The sequence below is a fragment of the Pseudonaja textilis genome, chromosome 3 (assembly GCF_049901715.1).
Source record: "Pseudonaja textilis isolate UNSWEBS1 chromosome 3, rPseTex1.2, whole genome shotgun sequence".
NCBI classification, from domain to species: Eukaryota; Metazoa; Chordata; class Lepidosauria; order Squamata; family Elapidae; genus Pseudonaja; species Pseudonaja textilis.
The window spans coordinates 97099804-97113951 of NC_141992.1; the positions used below are offsets into that span (position 1 = coordinate 97099804).

Sequence of the window (14148 nt, forward strand, 5' to 3'; positions counted from 1 at the left end):
TTGCTAATCAACATGGTAGAAAAGTGCAACATCACACTCTGATAGTGCCGCTTAGCAGTGGCAGTTGTGGTTGTCATCATTAAATGAATTCTGCACTATTGTTAAGAGCTCCGTCGGGTGGTCAACATTTGCAACCTCCTGCCAGCTTCCTCATTGACTTCTGTTAGGAATATAAGTCACCTAACAGCTATTTGGGTTAGAAATATATAAACCAGGATAGACATTTTAATACTGTCTCTTTAAGAAAATGCAAAACTGTAATTGGGTGTGGTTTCTCAAATGGCCATAAGATGGAGACAGAAACCTGGGTTGTTTTAGTCTTAGTCTCAGAAGAAGTCTCAATGAGTCTCTGTTTCTTTCTGTTGGAGAATATTGCCGTTCCTTCTAATTGACCGCTATTCCTGGATTTGGTGTAAGTCTGATACTGAACTGTTTTTGACACTGGAATTTGTTATTGGATTATCCCTGGACTAAAAACTGACTGATCTTACCTGTGAATGACTTTGGACTGCCTATTTTGAACTTTGTTTAAAACCTTTATTGGAACTAAAAACCAACATTTACTGTACAGTGTATCTGTGTGCTGTGTGTGTATTATTCAAACACTACTCTCAATACGTCTCCCTGTACGTGCTCATTCTCCAAATGGGGAATTACCTCAACAACTTCGCTTGTCAGAAACAAGTGCTGAAGGTTGCCAATGGCATTCTCATGACTGTGGGAATGATGCAATAGCCAGAACTTCAAGGTCTAGTAAGTATCATTCTTTCAAGCAATGTTGTAAATTTGAATAGTTGATGAACAAGTGGTTTCTTGAGGACCACCTATAATCTTTATGGAGTAAAAATGGAAATCTCAAAACACATGGGCCTGATTAATGGCTTATTACCTCAGCCTAATATGTCTCCTCCTTTTTGCAAGAGCCAGTTAAAATATAATTTCCAGCTCTGACACTCTCGTAATTCATTAAAGTTCAGATCAATTTGGACAGGTCTGGTATGGTATTCTAATAAAACCATTGTCATTCCAGGTAAAACTAAGCTCATTGAGTAGTTATATATGCATATAGTATTCTAAACAGGTGTGGAATAGATGGGGCTACTAATTTTTAAGGCCTCATCTTCTCAGCATTCCCCTTTTTCAGCATCACCTGATACTCAAAATTAACCAAGTCAGGTTTCTTTCCCTTAATTTACCAATCTACCAAAAGCCTTCCTGAATCAGAGCATCAGAAATACTTGAGGCCTGTCAATCTGGTTGTTGAAGATATATTTCATTTAACATCAATATTTTATTCAATATCACTTAAATTCTTACATGCCAGTCTGGAATTATATGCAGATGTCCTGATTCTAATAGAATATCTCTCTTCTAGGAAACAAAGATGTCCACTGGAAATACCAACACTGCTCTGCAAGGAAGTAGTACAACAGTAGGGCAAAATGGGGAGGGAGATAAACCAGATGCTTACTAGGAATGCCTGAAACAAGCTTCAAGGGTCTGAGCACTCGAACCGCCCGCAGAGTCCGCAGGTCCACATGGGTGTTAAAATGTGCTCCTGCTGTTGCAAGGATGCTAGAAACAAACAGGAAGAGACAAAAGTTACTAAACATAGCTCTTGGGAAATGCACATATGCCTGCCAGTCTCCCTCCTCCCTCCCTCCCTCCCTGCAGGAGGAGGCGTAACACGCACCAGGCACCTGACAGCCAGAAGTGGTGCACCTTACCCTATGCTGTGAGTCAACAACCATTTCTTAGCCTAATCTTAGCAGAGCAGCAATTAAAAAAAAATACACACTAGCTTTAGGACTCACATTTTCCAATTCAGTCTGTGTGCCTTGTGTTAGAATTAGGAGTTGTAAATTCAAGACATCAGATCCTTACCCAGAGGCTTGAACAGGAAAGTCTTGGGAATTTAGCAAAATTGTGCCTGAGAAAGGCACATTTCTCAAGGCAATAATATTGCCTCTTAACCAGTGGTGGGTTGCAAAAAATTTTTACTACTGGTTCTGTGGGTGTGACTTGGTGGGCATGGCAGGGGAAGGATGCTGTAAAATCTCCAGCTAAATTTCTAAATCATAGAATCACAAGAGTTGGAAGGGACCTTTGGAGGTCATCTAGTCTAACCCCCTGCTTGAGCAGGAGAGCCCATTCCAAATATTAGCCTCTACCTAGGATCGAACTCACAGCCTTCTGGTTGTGAGGTGAGAGCTCCCCCTATCTGTTCTCCAAACTACTCAAAATTTCCGCTACCGATTCTCCAGAACTGATCAGAATCTGCTGAATACCACTTCTGCTCTTAACCCTAAAAAACGCAGCCCAATTTTGTGGAAATTACAACATGCTGAAGGGATGCTATTGCTATCGTAATTCTCTACAATTTTAAGACATCACTTCTATCCTTTGAACAGCCCCTCTCCCCAAAAAAGCTCCAAAGTTTGAAGTGCTGAACACCTGCCAGTCTGGGGCTATAAAGTAGGTACTAAAGGTTCCATACTGTCAATGAGTACCTATCCTTCAATAATACAAACTGATAGTCTCCAAATATGTTGGAAATACAGCTACATATTGGCCTGAAATTCTAGGAGAGTTAGGTGATGAAAGACACATCACAGATTGTCTTTTAAGATGCATAGTGTATGTACAGCACCAACTTTGTTTTAGTATGGTTTAATAATGGTTTCCATCTGTCATATTAGGCATTTTTAAATTGTGGAGAGAAAACTGATTGGATCTTTTGGAATTCAGCTGCATATACATCCCTTTGGAGGCATTGTCTGAGGACAATCCCCTACAGTTTTCTTGGCAAGGTTTTTCAGAAGTGGTTTGCCTTTGCCTCCTTCATTAAGTCTGAGAGAAACTTTGACTGGCCCAAAGTTATCCAGTTGGCTTTGTGCCTAAAACAGAAGTAGAACTTGTGGTCTCTTGGTTTTTAGCATGATGCTTTAACATCATATATAATTTGTGTTTTATACTGTTATTTCACTTAAAAAACAGTGGTTTTGGTTTCACTATCTCACCATTCACCTCCAGCTGTGCAGCTTGGTTCCTCATAGGCCACAGACCAGTATCAGTCCATGGCCCTCTGAACTAGAGGACAGAGAATGAGCTGAGAAGTGAAAGTCAACTTGAGTAGGAGGAAATACCTCTGGAACATCAATCTCACATGACAAATGATCAGCATGATGAGTACACAGAATTGAAGATAAACATATGGTTTTTTTTTAAAGGTATCACATTATATTTCTGAGCACCTATGTGTATGGAGGCTGGGATTTTCCAAGATAGAATAGCTCAGCATTGGCAGAAAGCATTTCCCTTTAAGGAAACGCTATAATCTAAGGCAGGCAAATTAAAGGCTTGTTTCTCTAGCTTAATGGAAAAGTCACTGAAGAACCACAAAAGCTCTCTGATGTAAATTTTGTAAAAATTTGTTTGCAATGGGTAAATTACTTGGAACCCTGACATTTAGATCCTTATAGATCAAAGATCAATCAGTCCAAATAAACAACTAAAAATTTGTCAGACAGGTTTGAAAAACACAATGTATAAATCTCACGAAGACTAAGAATCTGTCTGAATAGTATAACTATATTCCAACTTCTCATAACAACATCAAGGACTGTAGAAAAACAAGACTTTCTTTCAGCCAAATTACATTATAATGTAATTTATAGGTCTTTGATCTATAAGGATCTAAATGTCAGGGTTCCAAGTAATTTACCCATTGAAAACAAATTTGAAATCAAATTTGGTAAAAATGTGTGCTTTCTGCAATAATTCTAAGAATTCGGAGATAAGGGAGAAATGGCAATGCTCCCCAATATTGAAGGTGTCAGGATTTCCCCAAGTGGTATAAAAACATATAAGGAATCAAAATAAGACTTTTCTTTTTACTCTTCACAGTTGTAGATGTTGTGTAGGTGTTTAAGTTCTTTGGCAGCTGCCTCAATCCAAAATGATTTTTCCAAACAAGATTTCTTTCTTTCTTTAAGAAACTGACAGATGCTTTTTATCAATATTTAAAATAATATTTATTGAGATGAATGAGATGAATTTCAATAACTAAGTTATTACTAATTCAGAACCTTGGAATTCTTTTATATTGGATTTTAGAACTATTTTATTCCTTAATACTTTAAGGCAAGCTCTTCCTTATTTTTTCCCACTAAAGTCAAAGCAGCTTGTAGTGGCTGTTCAGTGGACGGATTGTATGGATTTGCAACCAAATCTGTGCTCTTGTAGGCAAATTGACAATTTAGTTGGCAAAATATACTTCTGTAGCACCAGAACCCCTTAAAGATCTTCAAGCTATATTGCAAGCTTTCTGGGTCAGAATAGTCACATAGGAATGACTAAAATTTGATGCAGAATACCACATGTTTGGGCTCCCAATGTCCCAGCTTCTGAGCCAATTGAAGTTGACACAAACTTATTTGCTCACCAGCCATATATGTTCCATTAAAGACGTCTACTTGCAAAAGATCTCCTTTTCCACAAGGCAACACCTTATTGATGCCTTGGAAGAAGGAGTCATGACAAACCACTTCTTTGTGAGACAGCCAAATCTCCATAACTTAGATATTTCCCTTAGTATAGAATGGATTCCCAGTTACAGCAAGCTCAAAGGAAGAATGATGAATAATAGTATTTTCCTCTTTGCTTATCCTCAGCTGCAATTTCTTGACTCTTACTCAGTCCCCAAGCAGAAGTGGATTAATGTAGATCCTTTAACAATTCCAAGGTATCTTGATGAATGAGCTTTGAACTGCTCAACGTTATTCACTTTCATTCCAGCCAATATTCTGAACTAACACAGGCAAATCAGCAATACTATATGCTATTCCACCACAGAGTAAAAATCTATGGAGATGCTCAGTCATCCAGGTCATAGTTGTCCCAAAAGTGCTTTTTCAAGAGGCAACTGGACTTTGTTTTTTCTTTGAAGACATTTCACTTCTCATCCAAGAAGCTTCTTCAGTTCTGACTGAAGTTCTTGGATGGAAAGGAAAATATCTTCACGGAAAAAACAAAGTCCAGATGCATTTTGAAAAAAGCACCTTTAGGATTCTACAGAGTACTTATTCTTTGATACAGAACAGATTTCTGAATTAGTGTAGTAGTCATCGCTTTGACAGATTCAAAGGTAGGGTTTTCTCTAATTTACATATACACAGTAATATATGCATGACACAGTAAATACAAATGATAACCGTGGGTTTAAAATACATCTGTCAAAGAAGGCCCATGTTATACTTTTGAATAGGGTTCCTCAGAATGAGGCTAGGCCCTGATTGAAAGAACTTTTTTGAAGACTTTGAGAAATCCATAACTTTAGTATTAACATTATCTGAAGCCAACCCTAAAATCATATAAACTCCCTTCCCTCAATATTGTTCAGAAAACACTTGTTGAAGTTACACACCAATATCATTTATAATATATTATATTTATATAATTTGTTGCCTTTGGGGGGGTCTGCTTTATCTATAGATTATGGGAGGTGACCATTTAAAGTTTGTACAGATACAATAAAATACTTGGGTTTATATCTCTCCTCAAATTTATAGTTAGTCCTCAACTTGCAATTGGTTGCTTTCACGACTATTCAAAATTACAGTGATGGCTAATCCAGTGATGGCTAACCTTTTCCACATCATCTGCCAAAAGTGCGCTCGTGTGCCTGCAGCCATGATGCAATGTGGGCGTGACTCCCTCACCTCCCTGCACATGTGCGCATGACCCCCTGCGTGCGCACCATATACCACTGTGCATGTGCACATGACCCCCACACACCTCATGCCTCTGCGCATGCACCTGTGCGCCCCCACCTCGCCCTCTGCACATGCACCCATGTCTCCCACATGCATGTCTTTACCCCACGCATGCACGCAGATACCTGACTATCAGCTGGCTGGCAGGGGGCATATGTGCATGCACAGTGGGGCTCTTCTGGGCGACCTCTCATGTGCCGGCAGAAATGGCTCTGCGTGCCACTTCCGGCATGCGTGCCATAGGTTCAACATTATGGGGTTAATCCCTAACACAGAGACATTTTGAGCAACTAGTGAGTGCCTTGCCTTTAAAATCAGTAGCAACATCCTAGGGTCACATGATTGCAATTTGTGACCTTTTTTCAGGGGTTGGATTCCACCAGTTCACACCTATTCGCTGGAACCAGTTGTTAACATTCTAAGCAGTTCAGAGAACCAGTTGTTAGACGAAATTACTGGCCTAATCCTGTAAGGAAGGCAGGAAGGAAACATTCTGGTGTTGCTTACCGAAACTGCCTCTCCGTTAACCCTTATTACATTTTTGGCAGAACGAGACTTCCTGTCTCTGGAACTTCTCTGGGGGTTTTTTCCCCTCCTTTGCTGGTACTTTGCTTGTGTGGAGTAACCATTCAAAGGTACAATGGCACTGAAAAAAAGTGACTTATGACCATTTTTCACACTTACGACTGTTGCAGCATCCCCACAGTCATGAGAGGCCAGGCGAGGAGATGCGTGCCTCAATGTGAGTGATATTGAGTTCACCATGCCCAGTCATCAAGCCACGCCCACCACCTAAGCCACGCCCACAGAGCTGGTTGTTAAAAATTTTGAATCCCACCCCTGCCTTTTTTTTTTTTTTTGCTGGTTTCTAGCAAAAAAAAAAAAATCCCCTTCAGGAGAATGAATTCACACTTAAGATCCCAGAGTTTCCTTAATGACCAAAGTGATTCACTCAATAACTGCCTCAAAAATGTCATAAAATCATATTCACTCACATGGGTTCTTTGAGTTACAGAAATCTGGTTCCAGTTGTGGTCATAAATCAAGGACTACCTGTATCACATTATGCCAAATTAAGAATGTCTAATCGCATCAGTGTAATTTCAAGGTATATAACATGATGGCTAAAACTCTTATTAATGTTATTAAAATGCATATTACATTGGGATGAATGTATATGTGTGTGTGTGTGTGTGTGTGTGTGTGTGTGTGTGTGTGTGTTAATTCCTGATTTAATTCAGATAAATAACTGAATGAGAAAAAAAAATGGCTGGCTAACCTCTCTAGAATACCTTTTGCCATACTGTAGTTACCTTATGAGGATGGTGGCTTTAATTACCAAATTTTCAACTATATCATTGGGCTTTTACCTTAACATCCTTAATTTTTTTTGGAATTAGACTTATTATGATTATTTTTCTCTCTGGGACCATTTGGCAGGTGTTAGAATATTAAACCAGGATTTTCATTTCATGCTTGAAAAGCAACCAGGCATCTTTTGTCATTAATAGTAAGCAGTTATGATTTGATCCCAAATCACACGAGAAGCTGATATTGTGGAATAAACTCAAATCTGAAAATAGCGGGGAAGATGTTTTGTTGGAATGCCTGGTCTAAACAGGGATTAATACTTCAAATCAGTTTCATTTTTTTAACGTTGTTTTAAATATTTTGCAAGATTATCTTTTGAGTTTGACTTGTCTTCATTATACTGTATATCTGGTGATCTGCACATCTGGAATGTGGGTTAATTAAGCAGCATGGCCCTTTAGTAGCTCATACAAGTTCAATAGACTTACCAGAATTCAACAATGCAGCTTTTTATTATTATATTATATTAAAAATTGAAATGAGAATTGGTATCAGTTCTATGTTTGATCTATACATTTATTTAATGTACTGTATTTGATCAAACCCAATTGATTTATTCTGGTTTCATGTTAACATATTATGCCAACACATGTTAAACATTATACAGTATTTTAGGATTTCAATGTGATATTAAGTTGTACTCTTAAAGTATAAAATTTGTCAAGGTATGAAGAGCTTTGCCTTTATCAGTCTTGTGGCATAGCAGATAATCCCGAATAACTGGAATGAAAGCCATTCTCCTGATTTCAAGGAGTGGTCCAGGATATATTTCTTAACATTTTTTTAAGTCTTCTTTGCTCTAAAAATGAGAAGATGACATAATGTTGTTCTATGGTCCAGATATATTGTTAAGCCCAACAACTGAAGTAATTTCATGTAGTATATATCCTTATCATATGGCTCTTTTCATTTTGTTAATTTGGGAATGGTGGGTATATTTAGTTCACTTACGGTAATGTACAGTATATTACCGTATACTGCCCAAGGCCATTAAAGTTCTTTCTTTCTGCACAAGGCCAATAAAAGGTCTTTCCTTCAACACAACTAGGTGCGCCAGCCCATTTGTCATTTTGTACAATTAAATCCCGGGCTCCTAAACTAATTGAGGTGTTGGCTGTTGAGAAGTGCTAGTTTCTGGCATCAGTTTAATTTTTCCACAGGGTACAATCAGCCCAATGTGGAGACAGTCTTGTTAAGGTAGGATTCTTTCCCCAGGTAACAAGTGACAATATTTCAAGATCAATGTTTTTCAAAACAGGAGGCACACACTCCTTTAAACCATCAGTGTCATAAAGTGCTAAATGAATAGCACAAAGTTTTAATAAAAAGATGGAGAAGCAAGACTACAATAAAGGCCAGCAAAACCTACGTTGGTTCCTTCAGAAAATCTAGACCCAATGGGCAATACCCTATATAGCACCTATATCTGCTGAAATTAGCATCGCTTCAAAAGACTTGTGGGATTCAATTTTTTTTTACTACCAGTTCTGTGGCCATGACTTGGTGGGCATGGCAGGGGAAGGATACTGTAAAATCTCCATTCCCTCTCCACTCCAGGGAGAAGATTACTGCAAAATCCCATTCTCTCCCCACCCCACTAACCTGCTTTCCAGCTCTGTTCTCTTTTGCAGGGCAACAAAAGAAGATCCAGCCAATCAGCTGGGACTCAGGACGCAGAGAATAGATGGGGGTGGGGCAAGGGTGGGATGCAAATATTTTTATTACCGGTTCTGTGGGCATGGCTAGGTGGGAATAGCTAGGTGGGCACGGCTTTTTTTTTTTTTTTTGCAGCAAACCCCCCCCCCTCCGTTTTTGCTCCCAGGAGGCATCCCTGAAGCCCAGGAGGCAAAAAAATGGAGCGTGGGGGTGGTGTGCAGCATCCTACCCCCATACATCTCTTTTGCCTCCCGGGCCTCAGGGAAGCCTGGTGGGCAAAGCAGTAAGACAGCAAGAGGGGATCCCAGCATAGCTGATCATTGCAACAGCTGATCATCAGGAGGAAAAAAGAAAAGAAATACCAGTTCAGCGGAACCGGTAGCTGTTTTTTTACTACTGGTTCGGCTGAACAGTAGCATTTTTTACTACCAATTCGCCTGAACCGGGCTGAACCAGTAGAATACCACCACTTGGGTGGGGCCAGTCAGAGGTGGTATTTGCCGGTTCTCCAAACTACTCAAAATTTCCACTCTCGATTCTCCAGAACTGGTCAGAACCTGCTGAATACCGCCTCTGCATCTAGGATCTGACCACCAATGTTTGCAAAAAGATTGGTGATACATCTGATTCTTTGTTGATCTTTTATTTTTTCTATTATATTATAAATGCATTATCTTTTTTCATACTGCATGGCTTCTAATATGTTCTTTTGAAGGAACCAGGCAAGAAAAATGGGACAATGTTTCCCTTTCCAAAATTTTAGATGTACATTTGCATTTATAAAAACTTCAGTAATGGGTAGGCAGCACCTGATACAAGAAGGAAGCAAAGAAACACTCTCACCCAAAGAAAGGATCCTGTGTTATTCAGGGCCAGCAGAGATCAAGTGGAGACAAGGAAAAAAAAATCAGAGGTGGTGGGTGGTGATGACTTAACATGCCCCCCAAAATATCTGATAAATCCTGGGTACAGGATTGAGTATAGAAAGAAAAAGAACAAGTCATTAAATCTCATGATAATTAGGCCAAGAAGTCTAATTAGAGGCCTAAAGTAAAAACGTTGCCAATCACTTTGTACTGGCTCAGAAATACGTCTGGCTAGATTCATGTACCTTGAAAGATGCTTGATGCTTGATGCCAAGAGAACAGAGAGCTAGCATACTGTATATTTCAACAAGTGATCCTTTTTAGAAGATGCATCATAGTGTACTACATTCTGTGAAACAGTTTATAAACCTGGAGTGCAATGGGATAGGCTAAACCTGGGTTGATTAGAGTCCTCAGAGACTATTTCCAGGTCTTCATCATCTGCCTTCTCAAGGGCTACTGACTGAAAACATCCCAGGGCACTGATTCTGTTTAGGTATCTGAAAATAGCTTGTAAAAAAATTGGAGGAGGTTCCAAATAGAGAAAAACAGAGCACGTACAGGCTACATCGCCTAAATTAAGGAATCAGCCTTTCAAGTTTTATTCCACCGCCCTGAAACCAGGGAAATTGGGTCATTGTTCTACTAATTCACCTAATTACAGGCCAGTATTACTCTTGGCAATGTCTCCCTTGCTGGGCAATTAACCACCTTTATTTTTTATTATGATTATTTCCCTCTCTCCAGTATAGAGTTGGATTTAAAAAAAAAAAACTGGTTCCCTTCAGTAACAACAGTTCTGTTTCCTAGGATACCAAGAAAGATGAAACTGTTTCACATTAACTAAATGTGCTGTGGTAACAGATTTGTTCCCCCTCTTCGTCTTCTGTTTATTATGACAAATCTGAAAGAGGTGGATTGAAAAGTATAGTTGGCCTATCCATCATTAGGTTAACCAGAAAAGTTGATTGTGGCTGAGGTTCTTGTCAGACTGGTTGCTGTAGTCTTGTCAACAACTCCATGGAAGCCATGTTCAGTGGCTGTGTGGGCTAGATTCTGTGGGAGGGTGAAGAAGCCACACTCAAATTCAGTTTTCCATTTTCAATTCCACTTTTAAGCAATTTTACCCTTATTGGTAGGGGTGGCAGTTATTTAGTTGTTGATTAAATGGGACAAAAGAGTTGTATTAAACATGAATAGGTGCAATCTAGACACAATTCTACAACTGGAATAGAAATGCAGTACTTCTGTAGATGGTCTATGGGCAGTTTTTTCCTCACCACCCTTTTCAGTGTGCTTTTCTTCTGCATTCAAAACTGAAAAGAGGTGTGTTACTTGAGAAACTGCTACCCTATAATAGTCCCCTTGTGCCTCAGATTTCACAGTGCAAAGCTGCTGCCCACACATGTATGTGAGATGGCAGTTTCTGCTATTGTTGATGAGGGGCCCATTTGAAGATGGGGAAGCAAGCAGAGGTTCTGTCCCCATTTTCCTTCCTTGTGCCTCTTCTCTTTGCTGCCCAAGCACAGATCTTTCCACCAGTAGCTTTCTCCAACTCCTAAGTCCATTTCCCTCCAGAAAGCATGGAACACAGCAACAGCCCAGATATCAGTGACTTTTCTCATGCTCTTTCTCTATGTGATATGCAGCAATCACATAAAAGGGGGGCTTATTCCATGTCTTCTGCAAAATGTAGAACAGGGATATAGCCTTGGATGCAGCAGGCAGGCATCTGCTGGAGAGTGAGGGAGAGCAGGGATCATTGTGTGGGTAGTGATGGAGATTACCAGTAGGAATAGGAACAGGCTCAAGATTCAATGAGTTCATATGGTACTTTTATATATCCTTCTAGGCTGTGGGAATGAACAAAAATGGGAAGAATCAGAGGTGGTATTCAGCAGATTCTGACCAGTTCTGACCAGGCAATAAATTATAGGTCTTCACTAAATCACAAATTTCCTTAATCCATATAATGGATACGTAGTTTATTCAAAAATTGAATTCAAAGTGGACTCATCAGTGGTTCCTTATCAAAGTGGAGAAAAGGAGGTGCCATAAACATCAGTCTTGGAACTTTTTCTCTTACATACATGTTTACTGATCTGGATAAAGAGGACACAGGCTGGATAAGGTAGCAAAACAGAAGTGTATATAAAACTCAAAACTAATTTGCTAAGCTGGGGAAATGGGCTGAAACCAATCGCACCGTTTTTTATTTACAAAACAAAAATTAGAACTAGATTCCTTATTAAAAAGCATGAAAGAATTCAATAAAACTATATTTGGGCTCAACAAGTCTACAACCATAATTATAAAGGTAAGAAAACTTCCTGAAGATGATGGAATACAGCCAGTAGTGGGATTCAGCTAATTCGCACCAGTTCGGGAGAACCAGTTGTTAACTTTCTGAGCAGTTTGGTGAACTGGTTGTTGGAAGAAATCATTAGGGCAGAGAACTGATTGTTAAATTGTTTGAATCCCACCACTGAATACAGCTTAACAATGAAAATTTGATGAAGGGAGTAGCACAAGAAGGCTACAAATATTTGGGAATTTTGGAAGCTTCTGATATATTACAGAATCAAGTCAAAGAAAATACAATGAACTCCAACACCTGGCATAGAGATGGATAAGAATAAAAAAGAAGTTGAAATGAAAGAACTTGTAATAACAGAAGAAATGGTTGGGGAAAAGACAAGATCAAAAATTAGTCGGTACCATGTGAAGTGCTGCCTGGTTTTTGGTTGAAACATACACCCACTCCTAGCCAAGCAGTTTAATAGCATACCACATATATACCACAAGGAGATGAAATTGGAGTTTGGTTAATATCTGATAAAAGCTAGCTGATAATAAAAGATCCAACAGAAGGGGCAGTATCAGACAATTACAGGACAATTGCCTGCTTAGCAAAACCTTCCAATTGCTAAGAGCTGTGGTAGCTGATATAGTCAAACAACTATTTGAAAATGAACTATTTCCACCTGAGTTGAAAGAAAACTACTCCAAAAGCAGAGGGTCCTAACTGACAAGATGATTCCAGAAAACTGCAAGAGAAGGAAGACCAACTTGAATATATTAGAAGGTTAGAAGTGAATATATTGTGAGTTTGAAGAAGATCCTGAAATCCAAACTCAATAGAGGAAATAACATCAAGGCAATTAACACCTAGGCAATTCCAAGACTTAGATATGCAGTTGGAATAGTGGACTGGACTTGAGCAGAAGTAAAAGTCCTGGATAGGATGGCTAGAAAAATAATGACAATAAATCATGTTTCGTGTACCCTGGGATATTGAACAGATTCAACTTACCAAGGAAAATGGATGGGTGCGGAATGTTGCAAGTACAGCAGATGGTTCAAGAAGAATGGGGCATTGGAAAAATATCTGAAGGATAGTGAGGAGATGCATTGAAGCTAGTATACCAGGAAGGCAGGGGTGGGATTCAAATTTTTGCTGGAGAACCGGTAGCAGAAATTTTGAGTAGTTCGGAGAATCCTCTGACTGGAGATTTTACAGTATCCTTCACCTGCCATGCCCACCAAGCCATGCCCACAGAACCGGTAATAAAAAATATTTGAATCCCACCACTGAACAGAAGTCATCTACAACATACAATGTAAGAACTGCAACAACCACTATGTAGGACAAACAGGCAGAAGACTGGCAGAACGGATCCATGAACAACATACTGGCATTCAGAAGACATGATGAAAATTCTTCAATTTCACAACGTATAGACAGATTTAAACATAGTTTCAATTAGGAAAATGTGACAATCTAAACCAGGCCAAAACCAAAAATGCCAGGGAATTTCTAAAAGCCTGGCACTCTGACAAATCAGCCATCAATAGACACATAGACATTAACAACATCTATAGACAATCATCTATAGACTATAAAAGAGACAATCAACCATTCCAAAAGAGAACAAAAAGACTTTAGCATCTCTCCAGTAGTAATCAGCACCAGATCAGTATAGATTAACTTCAAGGTTAACTTCAGACCAGCAATCAAATAAACAATACCACAATCAAGAAACTGCCAAAGAGCCATCAATAAACAGCCCAACCAAAGAACCTCTATCAAAGACCATTCCCACTCCCACAGACAAGCAAGTCACCAGAATATAAATTGACAGCAAACAGCACTCCTTACTACTTGATAGCACTGATGATGTTACCTAGTTAGGGTAATGAAATGACTGCAAGTAAACCAGTAAGCTCAGAGAGCAACAAGGACCCCTCGGAGAAATGAAGAAAACTAAAGTACTCTGTGACCTCAGAATTCAGACAAGCACCTGCCGGACTTAACAAAGATATATAAAAAAGTCTGGACAGTGAATGTTGCAGTACCTGGAGATAGCAAAATAGAACTGAAAGAACTAGAGAAAATCACAAAATACAAAGACTTACAAATAGAAGTAGAAACACTCTGGCAAAAAAAAGAAAGAAAGAAAGAAAGAAAGAAAGAAAGAAAG

General features: G+C 39.2%; 1 protein-coding gene across 1 annotated transcript in view; it reads right to left on the reverse strand.

Annotated features, from left to right (window-relative positions):
* The window catches only part of CACNA1E (calcium voltage-gated channel subunit alpha1 E), a 346898-nt gene that overhangs the window by 210040 nt on the left and 122710 nt on the right, over window positions 1-14148 (reverse strand). Inside the window, exon 5 of the mRNA XM_087930443.1 lies at window positions 1472-1575. Coding sequence (XP_087786569.1) covers window positions 1472-1575 — 104 coding nt within the window. The remainder of the gene's footprint in view (window positions 1-1471; window positions 1576-14148) is intronic.